This window comes from Bos indicus x Bos taurus, chromosome 1 (assembly GCF_003369695.1).
Source record: "Bos indicus x Bos taurus breed Angus x Brahman F1 hybrid chromosome 1, Bos_hybrid_MaternalHap_v2.0, whole genome shotgun sequence".
In the NCBI taxonomy this organism is placed as follows: domain Eukaryota; kingdom Metazoa; phylum Chordata; class Mammalia; order Artiodactyla; family Bovidae; genus Bos; species Bos indicus x Bos taurus.
This window is the reverse complement of record NC_040076.1, coordinates 82,856,707-82,878,639: the sequence shown is the minus strand read 5'-3', so window position 1 is coordinate 82,878,639 and position 21,933 is coordinate 82,856,707. Positions and strand designations below refer to the sequence as shown.

Sequence of the window (21,933 nt, the reverse complement as noted above, 5' to 3'; positions counted from 1 at the left end):
ACAGAAAAAAGAATCAAAAAGAGTTTATGACCACCAGCATTTTGGTAAAGGTAGATGTAGATTAAGGTGAGAAAAAGCTGACAGTCTCCTGATCATTCTAATTGCCTAGGTTTGAATCACTTAAAGGCCCAGTAAATTATAACAAATACCTGTGTTAAGTCCAGACAAAAGAGACTAGCTCTGAAGGGGAACAATGAAATTTTGGGAGCCGAGAACTACATAGGCTGTCTATAAAAGGTAAAAAGTCATATTTCTATGGAAAGGCCCTCTGAGTCTTTCACTAACTTGATTCTTACCAACTTGCCAAAAGGCTAAAGGTGAAAAACGTCAAGTGTAGCCAGCCCATGTGGCCCACTGGAATAAAGGCAGCAGTTAGTTTTGCCATGGACAGCTCCTGACATGGAGGGGCGAAGGGAGCCACTTACCTTAAATCTGTCAACAGCCACAGATGCTTCTGAGAGGGATTTTACTGAAAACGGTGTAACTTTCAAAGCAAAAGTCATGGAATTGAAGACAGTTACCACTGTGAAAGCCTGAAAATAGGAAAAGAGGAGAAATTGAGCCTGATGAGGCTCTGTGACTAAAGTAACACAACATCATCAATTTCCTCTCAGGTTTAAGGAGGGCTACAGCTTGACTGTCAAATGTTGGTATGAGTCAGATATATTTCCAATATATTTTTTTAAAGATAGAATTTTTATGAGACCTCCAATTAAAATTCTCAGTGAATTTAAATCAATTGATGATCTGTATTTCAGAATTAAACCCAAAGCTGAGTTGACTAAAAACAAGCCGTACATTATCTATGCACTGGGGCTAAATCTTCATTCTTCCACTTGGATTAACTGCATGGGTGAAAAATCCAAATCTAGTAATAAGAGGACCAGAGCATCTCTACATGTGGTGTTTCTAAAATGTCTCCAAGCTCACTGACCTGTGCTGCTGTTAGATCAAAGCCAAGGGTCATGTGAACAGAGAAGGTCACCACGCTGGCGATCACCATCACAATAGGAGCCACGCCAACAGTGATGCTCTGAAAGTACCCAGCTTTTTCCAACATCCGACGTTCATCCTCTCGGATTTCTAAGGAAAGAAAGCAAGACAGTTTCTAAAAAGCAAGTCGAAAGAAACTATGTGATACTGCTTGCTGCTGCTGCTAAGTCACTTCAGTCATGTCTGACTCTGTGCAACCCCATAGACGGCAGCCCACCAGGCTCCCCCGTCCCTGGGATTCTCCAGGCAAGGATACTGCTTATCTGTCACCAAACACGATTTGGTAGGTCTTTGGCCACCATGGGTTTTAAAACGACCCTATGATGCAAAAACTAGGTCAATATGACCATCAATTATAATTTAATCATGAAAGTTGGTATGCAAGCCTGAGGTTTGAAATGGATCAAGTCATAGGAATGAATCTGACATCACCTTCTGCCTTGGTCTGATTCTTTTTGCAAATTTCTTATGTTCAGAAGGAATGAACACATTAATCATGTCTGCTATTGGCAGTTATGTTTGCTTACCTGGTTGTTGTTCATTTCTAGCTTAAGTACTTATAGGAAAGACTATACAACAATAATGGAGAATTAAAAAGGAACTAAGATTTACTAGGGTGCCTACTGTATGTTGGAGCTAGGAAAGAGGCTTTCACACAACAAAGCAGTAAGGATGACTGAAAGAAGATGAATGAGATAAAATACAATTTTTGTAGGCAGAATGACTTTTCTTAAATATCTACAAAACTAACAACCTTATTAACAGAGTAACCATGGAGTTTAAAAGACCACAGAGTAGGAAGTATGACAATAAGCAGTGAAGTATTTTCAAAACATTTTCAAACACAAAGCAATGCTTTTGAGAGGCTACACACTGACCTTAAAGGCATTACCACTGTCCCAAACACTGAGAAATATATTAAGAGCCAGCTCTCAAGCCATACTTTTAAAAATTTCATTTCATTGCTTTAACATTTATCACATAACTTACCCAAGTCTATAATGAGCAAGAATGCTCTTTTCAAGCTAATACACACGGGTAAAGATACCAAAGTCAGGAGCTGAAGGATGAGTGGAATCTCAGAAAGAAGATTAGAAAACTGAGAAAATCAGAATTTGAGAGCCAGAAGGGACCATCAGTGGTGACCCTGCCACAACAGGCTTGGCAGACATTCTGTTAGCATCCAACTGCTACATTCTATTGGCAACAAACTCACTAGTTAAAGAAGGGGCCCGATCCATTGCTGGAACTTCTGAGTGGTCACTTCCTTCTGATGACCACTCATAATTAAAGTTAATGGAATGTCCCTGAAGGTTTACTCAACAAATCAAGCAGTGAAAATAAAACAGCTTCCTTAATCTGAACACTGTATTTCTTCTGTTGAACTCAAAATTGCACCAACTTTTTAATTGGAACATATTCAGGTTAGCTTACTGTGAGATTATGGTTGATGAACAGGCATTTCTATTATATTTAAATTAAGTTTAACTGTAACTATGTCTTCTCATTTGAACTCTAAAGTGCCTTTAAATATATTTTTTCTTAAATTTCACTTTTTAAGGCCCAAGATTTCAACTTTTGTTAAGATCTTTAGGAATGCCCAGCTAAGGTGTTAATTATTCCTCCAAACTTTGTGGCATTTACATACAACATGCTTATGTCTGCACTGAATTTATGGATCAGAGTAGGGCCAGGCACTGAAAACCTTGTGACTCAACACAAATCAATTATTTGAAAAGAAACCAAACTTAGTAACTACTGAGTGAGCGGAAGAGTGAGGCCCAGAGTCCAGCTGTCCTAAACCCCGGCCCAGCTCCTCTCCCAGCACCACCCCCAGGTTCTTACACCTGCCTACTTGTATTGCACACATACCCACAGCGTGGGGGGCAGGGGGTAGAAGTGGAGCTCTCAGCAGCCACTTGTTATTGTTTTCTGTGACGGCCTCATGTCCAGACCAGAAAATCACAGGCAGGGTGACAGTATAGATAGGGGGCTTTGAAACTGAATCAATTACTCATAACCAGCTGAGTTATCTTGGGAAAAGTCAGGTCTCAGTTTCCTCATTTACAAGGCAAGGTCATGAGTGACAGTCTCTAAGATCCCTATCTACGTAATGCTATAGGATATTACAACAACATATGATATTCTAATCCTACAACATTAGGATTCACAGTAGCTAATGTGCTCAGAAAGCAAAGAAGCCAATATACATATACCAAGGTTTTAAACTCACTTTGTACACTCTGAGAGAATGCTTTGACCCAGGCATACATTTTAATAAATTTAATATAGGTGAGGACTTCATTCATCTTCTGGACACGGTCATCTGTAATGGTCACACATTTTCTCCTGAAATATGCAGTGATCCGTGATACAAACATCTGAAAGGAAAAGCAATGTCATGCCAAATCAGAGCTTATTCATAATTAAGAACTGTCTACTCTTTCTGGGAAGTAAATCCACTTAAGATTATTATAAAAGTGAGCATCCTGTAGTTGTACTGCCTTTTTTAAAAAAATTATTTATTTACTTATTTGGCTGCACTGAGTCTTATCTGTGGCATGTGGAATCCTTAGTTGTGGCATGTGGGATCAAGTTCCCTAATCAGGAATCAAACCTGGGCCCCCTGCACTGGGAGCACAGAGTCTTAGCCACTGGATCACCAGGGGAGCCCCTGTACTGTGTTTTAATAAAAGTGGTCTCTTAAATGATAATAGTACTTGACTCATTCCTTTGGAAGGAAGTTAAGGCAAGTATCAGAGAAGGCAATGGCACCCCACTCCAGTACTCTTGCCTGGCAAATCCCATGGACGGAGGAGCCAGGAAGGCTGTAGTCCATGGGGTCGCTGAGGGTCGGACACGACTGAGCGACTTCACTTTCACTTTTCACTTTCATGCACTGGAGAAGGAAATGGCAACCCACTCCAGTGTTCTTGCCTGGAGAATCCCAGGGACGGAGGAGCCTGGTGGGCTGCCGTCTATGGGGTCGCACAGAGTCGGACACGACTGAAGTGACTTAGCAGTAGCAGTAAGGCAAGTATTTGCCCTCAGAGCAATCACGGATATCGAGGCTACCAAAGGGAAGCAGGAGAGCTATATCAGTTAGCATCTGCTTGAAATGGAGTGACTCAACCATTCCTGTATTACCTGGGGGCAGAGTTCACCTGGTGACCTTCTCCTCACTCACACTCTCTTTTTAAATCTCATGTAGGAGCTACTGCCTTTATTCTAATGACATCCGACTTCCTCTGAAGTCAAAATTTTGCCTGTGTGGACTGTACACTGTTTAGCTCTTTCCAGACATTTCCAAACCAGGTACCTGCTTAAAGAACTTTCCAATCAAAGATGTGATACCTCAGTGGTGTCAACTATATAAAGCCCAACAGAAGTAATTCTTCTGCGGAGAAGTTGCCAAAATACAGTAAAAAGGCTTACTCACCATTGCAGGATAAAAGAGGATAAAAACAGCTGATCCCAGGAAGCCTGTTGGTCCCAGAATAATTACATTATAAACCATGCCCAATATGGCAATAACAGGTCCTCCAGCCAGCAAGCTGCCAACAGCAGCTGCCTCAAACATCCTCTGCCCGTCGTTTGAGCACAGGTTGATGAGCTACGAGACACAAACAGTGGTGAGTGGACACTGCAAGGACACAGATGCTGGCTCAGCAGGAAGGTAAAGGTCAGAGCAGGGACTCAAGGGAAGGAAAAAGCCCAGGCTGGGAGCTCTCTCTCTGCCCTGAAGCCATCACCCCTCACTCACCTCACCCACAGACTTTTCCTTAATGTTCTTCAGCTTAAGGATCTTCTTAAACGCCATGGTTAGGATGGCTCCCCGCAAGCGTACCCCAGTTCGGTAATTCAACGCCCATGTCAGTGCGAGTGACCAAGAACGCACAATTTCTGTCAGGAGGAGGCCCAGGACTAGCAGCAAGCTGTACTGGAGGTTAGACTCTGTGTCCTGGGTGTACTCCAGGAGGTGCTTCACCACGAAGGCCTACAGGGAGAAACACACACTGCTGTCAGCATCTCCACCGCACCCACACACTACACCGCAGTTTTATGTTAAGTTAGAAAGAGAAGGCATCTCCACTGTACAGTGACAAGTGCCTAAGCAGAGAAAGACCTTCTTGGAGGACCAATTACTGCTGATGGCCCACCCTCGGCAATTTATGCAGGGCATTTTGCAGGAGGCAGGTCTAATTTGAAACTTTTCTTCCTTTGGATACCATCGAAACTGATACTCTTTCTAATGTAACATAAACCTGTCCATGAGCTGAAATTCATTCTCAACACACTGATCATTAAAAAGTATATATTTGACCTTATTCCAGTATCTCCACACAATGATACATTTCTTTACATGAAGTTAAGACCTTTCTTTTTTTTGGATCGTTTCAAACGTGCTTATTTGATAAAAAGGAACAGTGTACCTACAGTTGGACTGGGGAAGAGTGAGAAGTGCATTTGCAAAACATTCCTGAAAATAAACATCAGCAGTTTAATAGTACAGAAGAGAGCAAACAAAGCAGACTATCCACAATCCAGAGCCCCTCCCACGGGCCCTCCCCCATGCCCCAATCCCTCCCAAAAACAAAAACATGTTACCTCAGGTAGCACATGTCTAACACCACCTGCAGGGAGGGAAGGCAGCAGCCCCCAGAACCACCGAGTGCCACCTCCAGCTCTGAGGTCCTGCAACGCCGGAGCACACACTCACACAAGGCACATTCAGCAACAGGATTAAATACCAGGAAGTGGGAGGTCATGTACTTTTATTGAAAATGAAAAAAAAAAAAGTACCATCTTCAAAGAGCATCTCACAGACACTGTACAACAGGAGGAGCATTGCGGTAACATACATGGGAACATACAGAGTTGAGTTATACAGGGCTAGCCAGCCAACAGGTCGGCTGGCCATGACTGTTGTTTTTTAACTACACACAGTGGAAATACAGCATTGAACCGAGATCTGTTTCCAAAGTCCGGAGGAGCACATCAAGCTGACAGCACTTAATCGGTTAGGGCTCCTGAAGTTGCAGTGAGTCTGCAATAGAGGAGATTCTCCAGGAATAAAGACCTCGCTGCTAAGGAAAGAGAGTTAAAAAACAAAACAAAACTGAAAACTCCCCAAAGGGGTGACTCTTGCTTAAAATCACTGGTGCTATTGGGTCACTAGGCCGTGAGGAGTGACCTCTGCTCAGGACGGAATACAAAAATCTAGGCCTCAAGGAAAAACGGGTGGCATCCTTCAGAGTCTTTTCGAGTCCTTACAGCTAAAGTCGATCTTGCCAAAAATGAAACAAAACAAACCACAGCAAAAAGAAAGTCAAACCAATCCCCCTCCCTAAAGGGAGAAAACAAAATTAAGGAGAAACCCATCCACAATCTACCCCAATCTTTATAGCAAAGGGTACTGAAGCTGGAAACCAGCTTGACTGACAGACCAAAATGGAGGCCAGATGCAATTGTCCTGAAGCAGCTAATGCTGAATTCCAGACTCTCTCTGGGTGAGTCGTTATTTCTTTTTTTTTCTAAGAGGAAATTAATACCAGATGTTGACTAGATCCTAAGAGATCCCCACCAATCAGATTTCCGTCAAGTCTCAGTAAACAATCTGATCAAGTAAATAGGAGATTTCAGATGCCAAGAACTGTGTATCCCATCGCTCCCCTCCCTTGGATTTTTAGGTTTTATATCCACTGCTTGGGTCACCACTGCACACAGCTGGGTTGCTGGATTACTAGCAAGAAGGTTGGCTTCTTTTCCAGTACGCAATCCGAAATGTGGAACTGAGTCACTGAGTGGCAGGGTCAGAACCCCATTTTCCTCACGTGAAGCGACTCAGTAAGATGGCGGTGCGGTAAAGCATTTTCTCACACACCTCGGCACTGACGGAGCCGTCTCCAAAGGAAGGCGTGAAAGGACAGCAGGTTGTAGTTTGGGGTTCCTTCCTTCCCATACCTTTATTGTGCCACTTTCAGCACCAGGCAATAGCATTAGGACCTCCCAGAGGGGAGGAGAAGGGGGAAGGTAAAAGACAAAATGAATGCTTACACTATATAAAACTTTCAAAGGGGAGGGAAGAGAGGAAACAGCAGATTAAAGACTTTTCAACACACACAGCGTTTTTAAAAAACAATTACATTTCAAACCATTTTGTATGGAACAAAGGAAATAAAAAGGTTCTCATGAAAAAACCAACCAAAATTTCATCTTAAAAGGTTACAGATTTATCATTTAAATTTAAACAAACTGGGAGAAAACTCGAGATTGTCAGCATAGCTGTCTGGCTGTCCATTCCCAGTGAATAAACATTACCTTACCTGAACTCTTGGCGAGAGATTCTGCCCAGCTTGACTCTCTCATTCTGACCGCAGAATACAGCCATCCTGAAAATTCTAAAGAACAGCTTCTGTCACTGGTTCCACTACAGAGACACTCCCCCCAAATCCAGATCCTGACAGCACCAAGCAAGCTGCAGCTGGAGAGAGGTTGGAAGGGCGGGAAACTTACCTCTCTAGAGGCTTTTCACTGTCCTTTCCCGCAAAGGCCCGTGAGCAGAGTTAGCATTCACCAAGAGATTGCACTGCAGGAGGAAGCCGTCTCTTGCAAATCTACAGGGCGGATGCTAATTCTTTACACATAAATCATAAGTCAGGCCTGGTCTTCTAAAACTGTTTTAATCCAAGAAGGCCACAAATCATCTCTGCAAGTTTAGCAATTTGGCCACTCATCAGAGATCAGGATCATATCCTTATAGATTTTGGTTCTCCATTAACACTATGGTGACCCTTAGACGCCATGTGCAGAGTGCTGGTCCACTGGTGTGACTGAAACCCATCTTGATCATTAATGTCCAGCCCTGGCCAGCCAGCAGTTAAAAAAATGAAACAACACACATTCACTTGATTGTGTTTCATTAGCTCTGCATATGGCTACCAAGGTTCAGTGAGGCCGGAGGGGAGATTTAAAAAAAAAAAATATATATATATATATATGGTATCTGGGGACTCAGTTCTTACGTAGATTTCTGTAAGAACAGATGAAGACAGTTTGAAAGCCCTGACATATTAGAAAATGTGCAAAAATCAAAAATGGATATTCTTCCAGAGGATTTAAATCCACAGATGGAAGGTATGCTCACTGCTAATAGTAATCTCAAACTCAATTCTTCAGTTTTCAATTAAAAAGAAATTCGTTAGAACTGGAGCTCTGAAAAACAGAAATTTTCATTGCTTACAATCTGAAATCTTTTTTTGTCAATGAGATACTGGATGAAACCACTGCTTTCTTGATCGTTCCAGGGAAAAAGTCTCCTGAAATAACACAGGCCTTAAGGTGTTCTTCGTAAAGAGAGTGAAGAAAAGGAAAAGCGTGCTGCTGTTTTCCTATTGAAGGAAGGCTCTCCGCTTTCCCTGGCGTTGAGGACACTTTACTAGAGATTAGTAGTCCAGTGCACGGTGCCTTAAAAGAGAGCTGAAAGAATATGCAGGTGCTCAAGGGAGTGACTGTAAGGCCCCCAAGCTGAACAAGCATAAGTAACTGTTCTTCCCAAGTGAAAAATTAAAATCCCAACAATATGGAATTTTGGGGGGGAGGTGGGAGAGCCAATGAAATTCTAGCATTGACCAAACAGAATCAAGGAAGCCTGTATACCGTGCTACCCAGCTGAAAGAATTCTTCAAAAGATCAGAGCAGCCACCAGCCCTGTAGTGAAACAATGACAGAAGCTCTTCTTGGGGGAAGCTGGTCCTATGAAAACGTTTGCCATTTTGGTCAGTGACATAATATTCAGGTACATGGTCCCTCTTACTTAAAAACTTATACCAAAGTGTGTTAGTTGGTCAATTAATAAGAAACCCAATACCAGAAAAGGAGTGTTCTCTGCTTCAGAAAAGAGATCAAAACTTTTTAAAGACATCAAACATTAAAAACAAAAAACAAATGAACAAACAACAACAAAAAAAGAACATAACAGAAAAACTGCAAATTAGTTTTACCTAATTACCATGCATCTTAGGCCCATACTTACCAAAACCATGAACCTCCAGCTTACCCACACATGGAAAATGCACAGAATAAGGAGTACTACTGCTCCGATGCCTCAAGGCAAATATGTAGAAAATAGATTTAATCAAAATCTCAAGTGTAAGGGCAGCACAGTGGGTGTAAGAAACAGGTGTCCAGAGAACAGTGTGGTGGTCACTCTTCTCCCCTACTCTGCTTCAGCAACACTAGGAAAACCAGGGCTGCCATCCCGACACCTGCCACACAGCTTACACTATAAACCAAAACTGAAAATGGACTTCAGGTTAGACTCTAAAAATCTCAACAGTCCTCCAGCTTCTTGAGGGCTCCTTTGCCACAGAACTGGCAAACACGTGACAACTCTGCCTCCAGACCTTCGCTGTGTCACCAGCACCAACTCAACAGCCTATGCCATACAACGCCACTCACAGCACAGCAAGACACACCTCCCGAACCAGGACTATTGTTTCATGTCAACACACACCACAGCAGCATGGTCCTGTACAGAAACGGAATCACTCAGCTTCACCCCCACCCCAGGGAAGCAAGCCAGTTCCGCTTCTTCTCTGGTAACACGGCCCCCTCATCCTTCTAGTTTTCACAAACCACTATTCACCCAATATCAGTTGTTCCCTGGCAACAGACCTGGAGGCATCTCTAAGGTTGCTAACTAGCCCAAAGGTGAGCACAACCCCTGAAACAGAATAAGAATGTTAGAGCTGGCCATGGCTGGGCCCCTGGAGACTGTCAGAAAGGATGGTTAGGACTTACTGGTCCACTGAAGCCCGCCAGCTGTGTGATCATCAGGCACACGATGGAGAGGATGAGCCTGGTGCGGCAGAAGGTCCACACAACCCTCCGGAGGGAAGCAGCGTCGGGCCCAACTTCATTCAGCTCTTCTTGCCACAGTCTCTCTAGTCTTAACAAGGGCACATATCCTCCGTTACACATCTTTCCAGGGAATACGCACACCCCAGCCTCCCTGCTGCCACCACTCGCACCAGTCTCTCCTTTAAAGTTATGTACAGAGTCTTCACCTTCTGGGGAAAAAAGACCCTTCCTGGTAACCACATATTTACCCTGTATAGGCAGCCTCTCAGGATTCAGAAAATGATGAGAACCAAAGTCTTTCCTTCCACCCACAAAAATTATCCCTGAATAGAATCTGTCTTTCTCAAGGGTCCCCAACCCTTGCTGAAGGATCCTCTGGTAAAGTGTAAAGTTGTAAACTAGATTTTAATCATGACAATCGGCTACCACAAAAATGTACTCTGTCACAAGGCAGCAACATAATCTCCCTGCAGACTCAGGAAGAGAAGCGGGGCTGAGAGAGAGAGAGAAAGCCCGTAGTTAAAACAGGATTCAAGGTAAAATAGGAGATAAAGCAGAAGAGCAAAGAGAAAGTCACCCCCAGGCTACCCTCCCTCTATAGCACGGCTCAAATCCTAAAAGGACTCAGAGTTCTGAATGTGGCACTGCCAGACCCACACTCCTAGCTCAGGCCCTACATATCCAGTCTGTGGGAAATGAGGGTGGACCAGAGACGCCTACCTTCTGCAGTTCACCTCGGAAGACTCATACTTGGACAAAGACCACACATCCTCCATTAAGAGCTCCCCCTTCTTGTGGGCTTTGCGAGCCAGAGGAGAAAGCCAAGAAAAAGTCATACAGGAGAAGAGCCCAGCATTGTCCACTGGGTGCTGGTGTCTGAGGAGAGAAAACCCAAAGCACAAAATTGTCAACGCACATGGAAAGGCCAGCCAACACTTAAAATACGCTGTTTAGTTAGTATACAGCACTCTTAACAATGGAAACAGTGAGAGACTTTATTTTTGGGGCTCCAAAATCACTGCAGTTGGTGACTGAAGCCATGAAATTAAAAGATGCGCTGCTCCTTGGAAGAAAAGCTATGACCAACCTAGTTCAGTTCAGTCGCTCAGTCGTGTCCGACTCTTTGCGACCCCATGAATCGCAGCACACCAGGCCTCCCTATCCATCACCAGCTCCCGGAGTTCACCCAGACTCACGTCCATCAAGTCAGTGATGCCATCCAGCCATCTCATCCTCTGCCATCCCCTTCTCCTCCTGCCCCCAATCCCTCCCAGCATCAGTCTTTTCCAATGAGTCAACTCTTCACATGAGGTGGCCAAAGTACTGGAGTTTCAGCTTCAGCATCATTCCTTCCAAAGAAATCCCAGGGCTGATCTCCTTCAGAATGGACTGGTTGGATCTCCTTGCAGTCCAAGGGACTCTCAAGAGTCTTCTCCAATACCACAGTTCAAAAGCATCAGTTCTTCGGCGCTCAGCCTTCTTCACAGTCCAACTCTCACATCCATACATGACCACAGGAAAAACCATAGCCTTGACTAGACGAACCTTTGTTGGCAGAGTAATGTCTCTGCTTTTGAATATGCTATCTAGGTTGGTCATAACTTTCCTTCCAAGGAGTAAGCGTCTTTTAATTTCATGGCTGCAGTCACCATCTGCAGTGATTTTGGAGCCCAAAAAAATAAAGTCTGACACTGTTTCCCCATCTATTTCCCACGAGGTGATGGGACTGGATGCCATGATCTTCGTTTTCTGAATGTTAAGCTTTAAGCCAACTTTTTCACTCTCCACTTTCACTTTCATCAAGAGGCTTTTGAGTTCCTCTTCACTTTCTGCCATAAGGGTGGTGTCATCTGCATATCTGAGTGACTGAACTGAACTGAACTGAAGTGGGGGGAGAGGGATAGATTGGGAGATAGGGAGTGATAGATACAATCCAATTTTACTATATAAAAATAGATAACTAATAGGGATAATAAACTTTAAATACTCTTTCTAGTAATTGATAGAGCAAGCAGAAAACAAATTACTGAGAAACTCAATTAGTAACATTAGACCACAGTGCAAATAAGTTTGAAAATAATCACTAAGAGACTGCTAAAAATTCCCCTGAACACTAGAAATTTAAAATAATTTTAAAAAATGTCTCATGAAACACAAAAAAAATCACACTGGAAATTTGAAAAAAAGCCCTAAATTATAATGAAAAGAGCATACATCTAAACATGCTGCTAAATCACTATTTGTGTCAAAATTAATATACTCTAATGCTTGAACTCAAGAAAAAGAGAGTCTAATATATAAAGAAGCTACGAGGAAAAGAAGAATGAACTGAAAGAAGGAGGAAAATAAAAGTAAAACTTAATGAATTAGAAAACATATAAGCAATAAAAAATCATGAGCTGCAAAAACCCTGATTTTATGAAAATGCTAATTAAACATGTAATTCTCTGTAATGACTTGTCAAGGAAAAGAAAAAGAGGGAATGCACAAATACTTCATATGATGAATTGGTATTTTTTATTTTATTTTATTGGAGTATAGTTGATTTGCAATGTTGTGTTAGTTTCAGGTATACAGCAAAGTGAATCAGTTATACATATATTCTTTTAAAGCTAATTTTCCCACGTAGGTCATTACAGAATGTTGAGTGGAGTTCCCTGACCAACCTAGACAGCATATTAAAAAGCAGAGACATTACTTTGCCAACAAAGGTCCATCTAGTCAAAGCTATGGTTTTTTCAGTAGTCATGTATGGATATGAGAGCTGAGCACCAAAGAACTGATGCTTTTGAACTATGGTGTTGGAGAAGACTCTTGAGAGTCCCTTGGACTGCAAGGAGATCAAACCATTCAGTCCTAAAGGAAATCAATCCTCAATATTCATTAGAAGGACTGATGCTGAAGCTGAAGCTCCAATACTTTGGCCACCTGATGTGAAGAACTGACTCATTGGAAAAGATCCTGATGCTGGGAAAGATTGAAGGCAGGAGGAGAAGGGGCAACAGATGATGAGATGGTTAGATGTCATCACTGACTTGATGGACATGAGTTTAAGTAAGCTCCGGGAGTTGGTGATAGACAGGGAAGCCTGGCATGCTGCAGTCCATGGGGTCGCAAAAGGTTGGACATGACTGAGCAACTGAACTGATACTGATGACTAAACTCAAGTTTCCCCAAATAATCTTAGCCCCAATTTTTCTGGTGCTTCACAGACAAGCCATTAACTAGCAGAAGCTCTTACTTGGAAGTGGTCCGGATGGGCTTCAGAACACTTAAGCTATGATGGTACTTTCCCTTGGGATGTTCCTCATCCAGGATTCTGAGCTGAGAATGCATGGAGGGGTCCAGGGAAAGGCCTTCAGCTCGGGCTGCTGTTTCCAAGGCATCCTGGCAATCCAACTGTTTCAACAGAGAGGGAGAAAAGGCAAAGCACAGTTAATGAACATGAGAGAATCAGAGAGGACCAAATCTACTGACACAACAGCTCAAACTGCAAACCTGAGTCATCTCACCCAGGAAATCCCAAGGGTCAGGAGGGTAAACACTCACTTGTGTGATACGAACTCACTAAGGAACATTCAACCGGATACTTAAAACTTCTACACTAATAGACTTCATTTATGATTATTATTTGAGCACTTTCAGAAAAACTGAGCAGAAAGTACTGAGTTCCCATAGACCTCCTCACCTACCCTCTTCTCCTCCATAATTAACATCTTGCATGAGTGCACTACATTTGCCACAAGTGATGGCCCAAGACCGATATGTTATCACTAACTGAAATCCACAGTTTATATTAGGATTCACTCATTGTGTTGTATGTTTTAAAATTTATATTTTTATCACCAAAATGTTTTATCTTTCATTTCCCAATACAAACTGAGAGTCAATTATTTCACTACTAACTGCAAATTCTATTGCCTGTTTTCTATGACAAAAAGTTAACAATCAACACCCCTCCCCATTAAATAGCTCTGTCAGGCAGAAAAAGCCAGAATGCACACATGCTTCCCCTCTCTCTCTCTTGTTGGCAACAAAGAGTGCAGAACTGGGGCTCTCACCCTGGCTGCCCAGCTAAAGAGCTCCTATCCAGACTTCCACAAGCAGAGGGTCTCATGGGTAGAAATACAAAGTTTATAAATACCAATTAATCATATTAATAAAAATGCATGTAATTCAAACTCTGACTATGGCAGAAGAGGGTGGGCCAAAAACCTGGACACATCTATGCCTATTTATTCTAAAAGTAACCCAAAATTACTTTTTTAAAAATTTTATTGAAGTGTAGTTAATTCATAGTCGTGCATTAATTTTTACAGTAGAGCAAAATGATTCAGTTATGCATACACATTCTTTTTAAAAAACTTTTGTATTGGGGTATATAGCTGATTAACAAACAATGTTGTGATAGTTTCAGGTGAGTAGAGAAGGGACTCAGCCATACATACACATGTATCCATTCTCCCCCAAATCCCCCTCCCATCCAGGCTGCCACATTAACCACTGAGCAGAGTTCTATGTGCTATACAGTAGGTCCCTGTGTGCTATTCATTTTAGCAGTGTGTACATGTCTATCTCAAAGTCCCTAACTCCCTCTTCCCCCTCCAGCAACCATAAGCTCGTTCTGGAGGTCTGTGAGTCTGTTTCTGTTTTATAAGTTCATTTGTATCATTTCATTGTAGATTCCACATATAAGGGATGTCATATGATATTTCTCCTTCTCCCTATGACTTAATTCACTCAGTATGATAATCTCTAGGTCCATCCATGTTGCTGCAAATGGCACTATTTCATTCTTTTCAATGGCTGAGTAATATTTTATTGTATATATGTTTATACATATATACACGGATATATAGATCCGTCACGGATCATAGAGTCACACAGATCCCCATACAGAGTGGGATCACAGGGTCACACACACACATTCTTCCTCATATTCTTTTCCATTATGGTTTATCACAGGATACGGAATATAGTTCCCTGTCCTATACCATAGAACCTTGTTGTTTGTCGACCCAAAGTGACTTCCGCAGTTACTGTTACAGAAGCAGAACCATTCTTTTCCTCATGAAAGGGTTTATAAGAACCTTATTCTTTTCTGACATTCTCACAAATATTTCTAGCAATTATTGTAAACTAGCAAGAAAGAATAAACTCTCGGATAAAAAAAAAGTTAAGTGGTGTAGCACCTAACACACTGGGCCTTATACAAAGTGAAGTCTCTATTTTCACACTCTACCTCTTTTACACACAGAAGAGAAGCAACTCAAATATTAAGAGGCAGCTATTTAGTAAGTCTCACAATAGCACAGTGTGCTATCTCCAACTTTATTATTCTTCCTTTACAAAACTGGTTTAGCTGTTCTAGATCTTTTGTCTTTCTAGGAGAACCAAGTTCAAGAGTTAGGAGAGTTTTATAAACATCTTTGGACAGTATGGCATCAGAACAGGAAAACTTGGGGGGAATTTCCTGGCTGTCCAGTGGTTAGGACTCCAAGCTTCCACTGCAGGGGGCACAGGTTTGATCCCTGGTGGGGGAACTAAGATCCCGCATGCCACATGGCATGACCAATAAATAAAGAAAGAAAGAAGTATCAAAGCTTATGTTTTTTTTAAAAAAGGAAGACTTGGTATGCCATCCATTAGCATTCTTATATAAGAATAGCATAGTAGCATTAAGAGAAAACTAAAATCTTAACATCTTATTTAATTCATTCTTTCAACAAATAACTTACAGAGCACCTATATACAAAACTGTCCTAGATACTGGGAATAAAAGCATTCCAATTTCTATCTTTATAGTACACTGATTTCATTTTATTCATCTCTAAAATGCCTAGTTTCATCAAAACCTATGAAAAGAAAAGTGAATGGACTTAATGATAACAATAAACAAAAATCGATCTTAATGCATGAGTTTTGTTCCTTTGACTATATGCATGACGTCATGTTCTACCACCTTCCGGGTAGTTCCTTCCCATAGTGGAGAATGTGAAATTCAAAGGTTCTCTAAAAACACTCAGATGAGAGCAGGCAGGCAAGGTTTCACTCACCCAGGCATATCATGAGTACTACACCAGCATGAGAAAATGCCTGTGATGTATCAGAGACTGAGGGCTCTTGTACTGTTTTTGATTTTCATACAAGGCATTCAGTATAATTTTATTCTGACAAAGAAAAACCCCATAAAAGTAGTTGAAAAAGTGGCTGAATTAATACTCATATTTTCATATAATAATAACACATGGAGTAGGAATGACCACCATATGGGTATGGAAAAGTCAATACTGTTGATCTAAGACAATTGAAAGTTACCATTCTAAGCAACCCACTTAATAAGTCACATCATATTTTTGCTATTCTTTCCTAAACTGCTTCTCAAACTGTCAATCTTATTGCCGTATCCTACTCACTGCCTAGATGACAACAGTGAAATATTTGTTGGAGATGATAGGATCCATGCAGAATCCTGTTTCAAGTCCTGCTCCATACTTGCCCCCAGCTCCTTCAAAGACAGGACTCTCAAAACAATAAGTAGCAGGTGTTTAGCTCCTGGCAAGAATTCTTGAATGATAAAATAACACTATCAAGAAAATCAACACAAAACCCCCTTACTCCAATAAAACTATACTCTCTATGATCTTAAAGTATTTATATTCCTTAGGCCACTGTGGGATTTTCCCATAGTTGGAGGCCTCTGTGAAGTATAGTGGTTTTGCATACGGATTTTATTTTCTTATTTTTATAATTTAGTTTATATATTTATTTTTGGCTATGCTGGGTCTTCATTGCTGCATGTGGGCTTTCTCTAGTTGCTGCGAGCGAGGGCTACTCTCCATTGCAGTGCGAGGGCTTCTCATTGTGGTGGCTTCTCCTGTTGTGGAGTACGGGCTCTAGGGCATGCAAGCTTCAGTAGTGGCAGCACACAGGCTCAGGAGTTGTGGCCTGAGGATCCTAGAGCGCATGGGCTTAGTTGCTCCGTGGCAGGGGAACCTTCCTGAACCAGGGATTGAACTCGTGTCCCCTGCATTGGCAGGTGGGTTTTATCTACTGTGCCACCAGGGAAGTCCCTGCACGTGGATTTTAGAAAATAAGATATGGGCTCATAGGCTGATTCTGCCACCAACTTTCTGCATATTACCAAGTCACTTTAAGCTTCAACTTACTCATTTTTACAATGGTACATGCACCTACCACAAAGTGTTGAAAAGAATGAATTAAAGTGGAAATGGCTTAGTTATGTCTGACTCTTTGCAATCCCATGGACTATACAGTCCATGGAATTCTCCAGCCCAGAATACTGGAGTGGGTAGCCTTTCCCTTCCTTCTCCAGGGGATCTTCCCAACCCAGTGACCGAACCCAGGTCTCCCGCATTGCAGGCGGATTCTTTACCAGCTGAGGCACCAGGGAAGACCACAAAGTATTGAGAAGAATGAATGGGATAATGAAAAGTGTTTAGCAAAATATTGGGTATAAGTATTAAACAAACATTTAATACATATTAATTACACACCAACTGATCCACCTGATAAATCTTATGGACTATCTCAACCATTCCTCTTTCCTTTAGCTTTGCCTAATTGTTTCAAGATTAGGGAATTCACTTCCTCCTTCCTATGTCTTCCCTGTACTACGCCACTGCAGTGGGATGCTTCTGGCAAGAGAAGAGCTCCTGGAGGGCAGGCTGACTAACTCTTGTTTGTATCCTTGGTCCCTGGCTCAGTACAGGGCCTGGCACCTATTATTCAAATGTCAACTAGAATATCTCAATATTGCTCCACAGTCTGCATTATCATCATTTAAAGCTACATGATATACCACTAAGAAATCTTCTTAACCAATACACTTCTAATCTTCTGTGTATTATTAATCGTGTAATAAACAACTGTAGTTTATTTTTCTCTTTCTGGATTATTTAGGATAAATTCCACCAGTGGGATTATAGGATTAAAAAGTATAGCTCCCAGCAACTAGACATATATCCAGTTTTCTTAATTACTCATTATAAAATGTGCATTCCAGTGATATTGCAAAAGAGAACTTCTATTAGCTAATTTAGTACTTTCAGTTCTATTTTGTCAACCCGAGGCTGCCTTTGTCCCATCTACTCTGGGACATTAGCAAGAAATACAGGAAGTTAGGACAGCCTTCTTTGTCTGCAGCCAGATCTCTTGACTAGTATAACTGCTTACTTGAAGGTGATGGGAAAATGTGGACAAACGAACTTATAACAAACCAATAAAGCATTTACTGTGTGCCAGGCATTGTTTTAAATGTTTTACAGATACTAACTTCTTATAATTCTCACAATTACCCTATGAGGTAGACACTCTCATTCCCCTGTCTTACAGCTGAGGAAACTGTGAAGTAACAACAGAGATTTGAAGAGATCTTTAAAAAGCAGAGATTGAATCCAGGCTCCAGAGTTGAGGCTCTTAATTACTAAGCTATGTGCCTTTCAAAGAAAAAACAAGCAAATAAATCATTACTGTATAAGATGACCTCGGATATATCTTTATAGACAGCCAGCTCTCCTCTCTTCCCCAGGGTGAGTATTAGATTAAAATAAACTCTGACTCTCCAAATTAACCTCATTATAAGCAAATAGTACTTTCCAAAGTCAAAATCACAAACACTAGACTATAAACAGATGAGTTTACTTAATCGCAAAAGTGCACTTCCAGGTGGTTTTTCAACCAAAGATGAGTAGATGCTAACAGATGAATACATTACAGACTGATATTTTAAAATAAAGTAAAAGCATATTTATATCACCTGCTAGTAACTGCAAAGATGTCACAAATGTCTAATTGTGTCTGGCTGGATGCCTAACTTCTCTTTCTTTCTAGGCTTTCCAAAAAAGTTTACCTGGCCAAGCAAGTCGAGGGGAAAAAAAATGTCTATTTAAAGTAAAAACAAATATATTCTACTATATTAACTTTCTGTAAAGCAAGTTATCAACATTCTAAGACTGACTGAATTAAAAATGGAAATGAACCAAGAAAACTGACTCTATATATTCAAGCTATATAGGCTTGCTATATGAACACATAAATAACATAACAGGGTAGGGAAATATGATTCAGTGGCTATCATTGGGACAAATAAAAAACAGACTGGAGATGAACTGAGACTCATGTTTCATATCATACATTAATCCATCTGGGATTAACCCTCAAAGTTACATTAAAATGGTGAAATAAACAGAAGAGAATTAAATAGCATTTTAGCACAATGATGGAAGGAAAATAGTCTCCATCTGCCTCCAAAGTCAGAAACTTACCGAAGGCAAAATGGATGGCTTGAATATAAAAAGGAAAACTTTCTGTGTAATGAAATTAGCACAAGAAAAAGGAGAATACAACTAAAAAAGTGACCAGATAACTAACATAATATTTTGAACAGTCAGCTTTTACTGAAAAACATATGTTTTATCCATTCATTCAGTATTTATTGAGGGACCTACAACACACCAGGCACAGCTCTGGGTGTGGAAACAGGAGGGAAAAAACAGACTCACAACTCAAAATCACTGCTTTCATGCAAGTTATAGTCTAGTATTTATAAAAGTTCAAAATCCAGAATAGTCTACTAAATTGATTCAAAAGTGTCCATCTCTCAGCCTCTAAATTCAATGTCACCAAGCAAGAAATTAAACTTAAATTTTAAGATACAATTATACATACCTTAATATCAGTAGAAATAGAGATAAAATCCAAGCGAACAAAGAGGGAAACATAAGAAAAACATACATCTGAACCTTGACTGGATTTTTAGTGATTGCTGGCAGGTAGTCAGGGAAACAAACTGGTCACATGTAACACTTTAGACATGCTCTGTCTCCATAATATTACTGTAGAAAGAAAATTCTCCCCAAGAAAAGGCATAATTTAAACCCATGGTATACAGGGGACTAGATGCTTAATAAGAAGATTAATGGTTAAACCACAGTAGATTGACACTCCAGTGCAATGTTGTCCAACAGAAAAAAATATAAGACACAAATGTAATTTAAATGTTTTTAGTAGCCACACTAAAAAGGGAAGAGAAACAGGTGAAATTAACCATAAGAATATACTTTAACCCAATATATACAAAATAGTATCTTTTAAACATGTAATCGATAAAAAATTATAAGGTATATTCTTTTTTGGTTCTAAGTCTTTGACACCTGGTGCGTGTGTTCTATATGGCAGATCTCAATTTGGACTTTCCACATTTCCAAGGCCCAACAGCTGCCTTTGGCTGGCAGCTACAGTGTTAGATAGTATAGCCTCAGATCAGATCAGTCACTCAATCGTGTCCGACTCTTTGCGACCCCATGAATTGCAGCACGCCAGGCCTCCCTGTCCATCACCAACTCCCGGAGTTCACCCAGACTCACGTCCATCAAGTCAGTGATGCCATCCAGCCATCTCATCCTCTGTCGTCCCCTTCTCCTCCTGCCCCCAATCCCTCCCAGCATCAGAGTCTTTTCCAATGAGTCAACTCTTCGCATGAGGTGGCCAAAGTACTGGAGTTTCAGCTTTAGCATCATTCCTTCCAAAGAAATCCCAGGGCTGATCTCCTTCAGAATGGACTGGTTGGATCTCCTTGCAGTCCAAGGGACTCTCAAGAGTCTTCTCCAACACCACAGTTCAAAAGCATCGATTCTTTGGTGCTCAGCCTTCTTCACAGTCCAGTATAGCCTAGTAGTCTTCAATTGAGGAGGATTTTTACTTGCCCAGGAGACATCTGGTAATGTTTGCAGACATTTTGGTCATAACTGTGCATTCAGTGGGTAGAGGCCAGGGATGCTGCCGAACAGCCAACCATGCACAGGACAGGCCCCCACAACAAAGAAGGATTTAGCCCCCAAATGTCAGTAGCGCTAAGGTAGTCCAAGAGAGTTAAACTTGGCTCACATGCTAGTATTCGGTGTATGCTGACCTAGGGAAATGTGTTTTATGGCCTATTTGTTTTTTATATTACAATGCTTTAAGTCAATTTTAGAAGTAACTTCTTAAGGCTTCTCCTGAGATGCACTAATTTTTCTGTATTTCTCCTAAAGAGCTTTGCAGACTGAAGGGCTCTCCATGGACAGTGGACGCAGCCACAGAAGGCGTCCAACAGCAGCTGATTCATTCCAAAGGGAAAAATACTGATTGGTCCAGGAGTTGAGAAAACATTCAACAAAGAAATTACTGCTGCTGTTTGTATCTTCCTGAGGACTCTGGCTAGGAGACTCTGAGGTGGAGCAGGGTGAGGACGCTGGGGAACCGAAAGGGGACAGTGAAATTTAGATTCAGCCACTGTTCAAATAAAGGTCAGGGAAACAGAGCCATTTATATGCCCGTCTGGTGAGGAAAGCAAGGAACTTTCGATCCATAAGCAAACAGAGATATTTGCACAGGGACCCTCCCTCCTCTGTGCTCCAAGACCATCCCCAGGGCTGTGATAACAGGCTCACTGTTACACCACAGGGCTTCTGCTTATCTAGTTTGTTCATCTCATTTTAACAGGCTGCCAGAGTGGAATGTCTGCTGACAGGGCAACCTCGGGCTTCCCCCTGCCCGGAGACGCCTGGGACAGGATACCAAGGACCGATGGTCATTCCTCAGGCTGAACAATCCCTTTCTCAAAGCAAACAGCAGGGCAGCCTTCAGAACGAAGCCCAGGGGCTGAGGAACCAACCAGGTGCGCCTCTCAGCTTCCAAGGGGATTAAAGGTTACAAAGAAAGCGGCCCTCAGGGCACAATCAGAATGGACTTGCCTCAAGAGCCTAGGGCATATTCTTCTCCTCAATTCACAAGATATTAACAAAAATACAGAATGGATAGCCTCTTCTTACAAACTCTTCTGGCTCAAGTAAAAGCTTTTCTGTAGGTGTCCCATTCCTGCAGCTGCCTTTACTATAAACATTTAGAAAGACAAACTTTTAAGGGAAGCTGTTACAAAGATACAGTTTTCAAAGAGACTCAAAATGTTCAAGATTAAAGAGAAAGTTACGTTTTATTTTAAATTTAAAAAGAAATGAAAAAAGCTGATGCCCTTCCAAGAACATCTGACTTCAGGCTTCTTCATCCTCCCTCTCC

At 41.5% G+C, this 21,933-nt stretch overlaps 1 protein-coding gene across 6 annotated transcripts in view; it reads right to left on the bottom strand.

The window, feature by feature from the left end:
* ABCC5 (ATP binding cassette subfamily C member 5) overlaps positions 1-21,933 on the bottom strand; it is an 82,442-nt gene that overhangs the window by 48,832 nt on the left and 11,677 nt on the right. For 3 of the 6 annotated variants that reach the window (XM_027539666.1, XM_027539673.1, XM_027539681.1), the window contains exons 3-10: positions 13,097-13,254; positions 10,576-10,731; positions 9,796-9,943; positions 4,757-4,990; positions 4,433-4,606; positions 3,227-3,374; positions 935-1,083; positions 426-533 (exon numbers count right to left, since the gene is read on the bottom strand). In XM_027539666.1, the coding sequence (XP_027395467.1) occupies positions 426-533; positions 935-1,083; positions 3,227-3,374; positions 4,433-4,606; positions 4,757-4,990; positions 9,796-9,943; positions 10,576-10,731; positions 13,097-13,254 (1,275 nt within the window). Of the gene's footprint in view, positions 1-425; positions 534-934; positions 1,084-3,226; positions 3,375-4,432; positions 4,607-4,756; positions 7,583-9,795; positions 9,944-10,575; positions 10,732-13,096; positions 13,255-21,933 lie in introns of those variants that run through there. The other 3 variants (XM_027539699.1, XM_027539688.1, XM_027539708.1) reach the window with 3 other exon arrangements.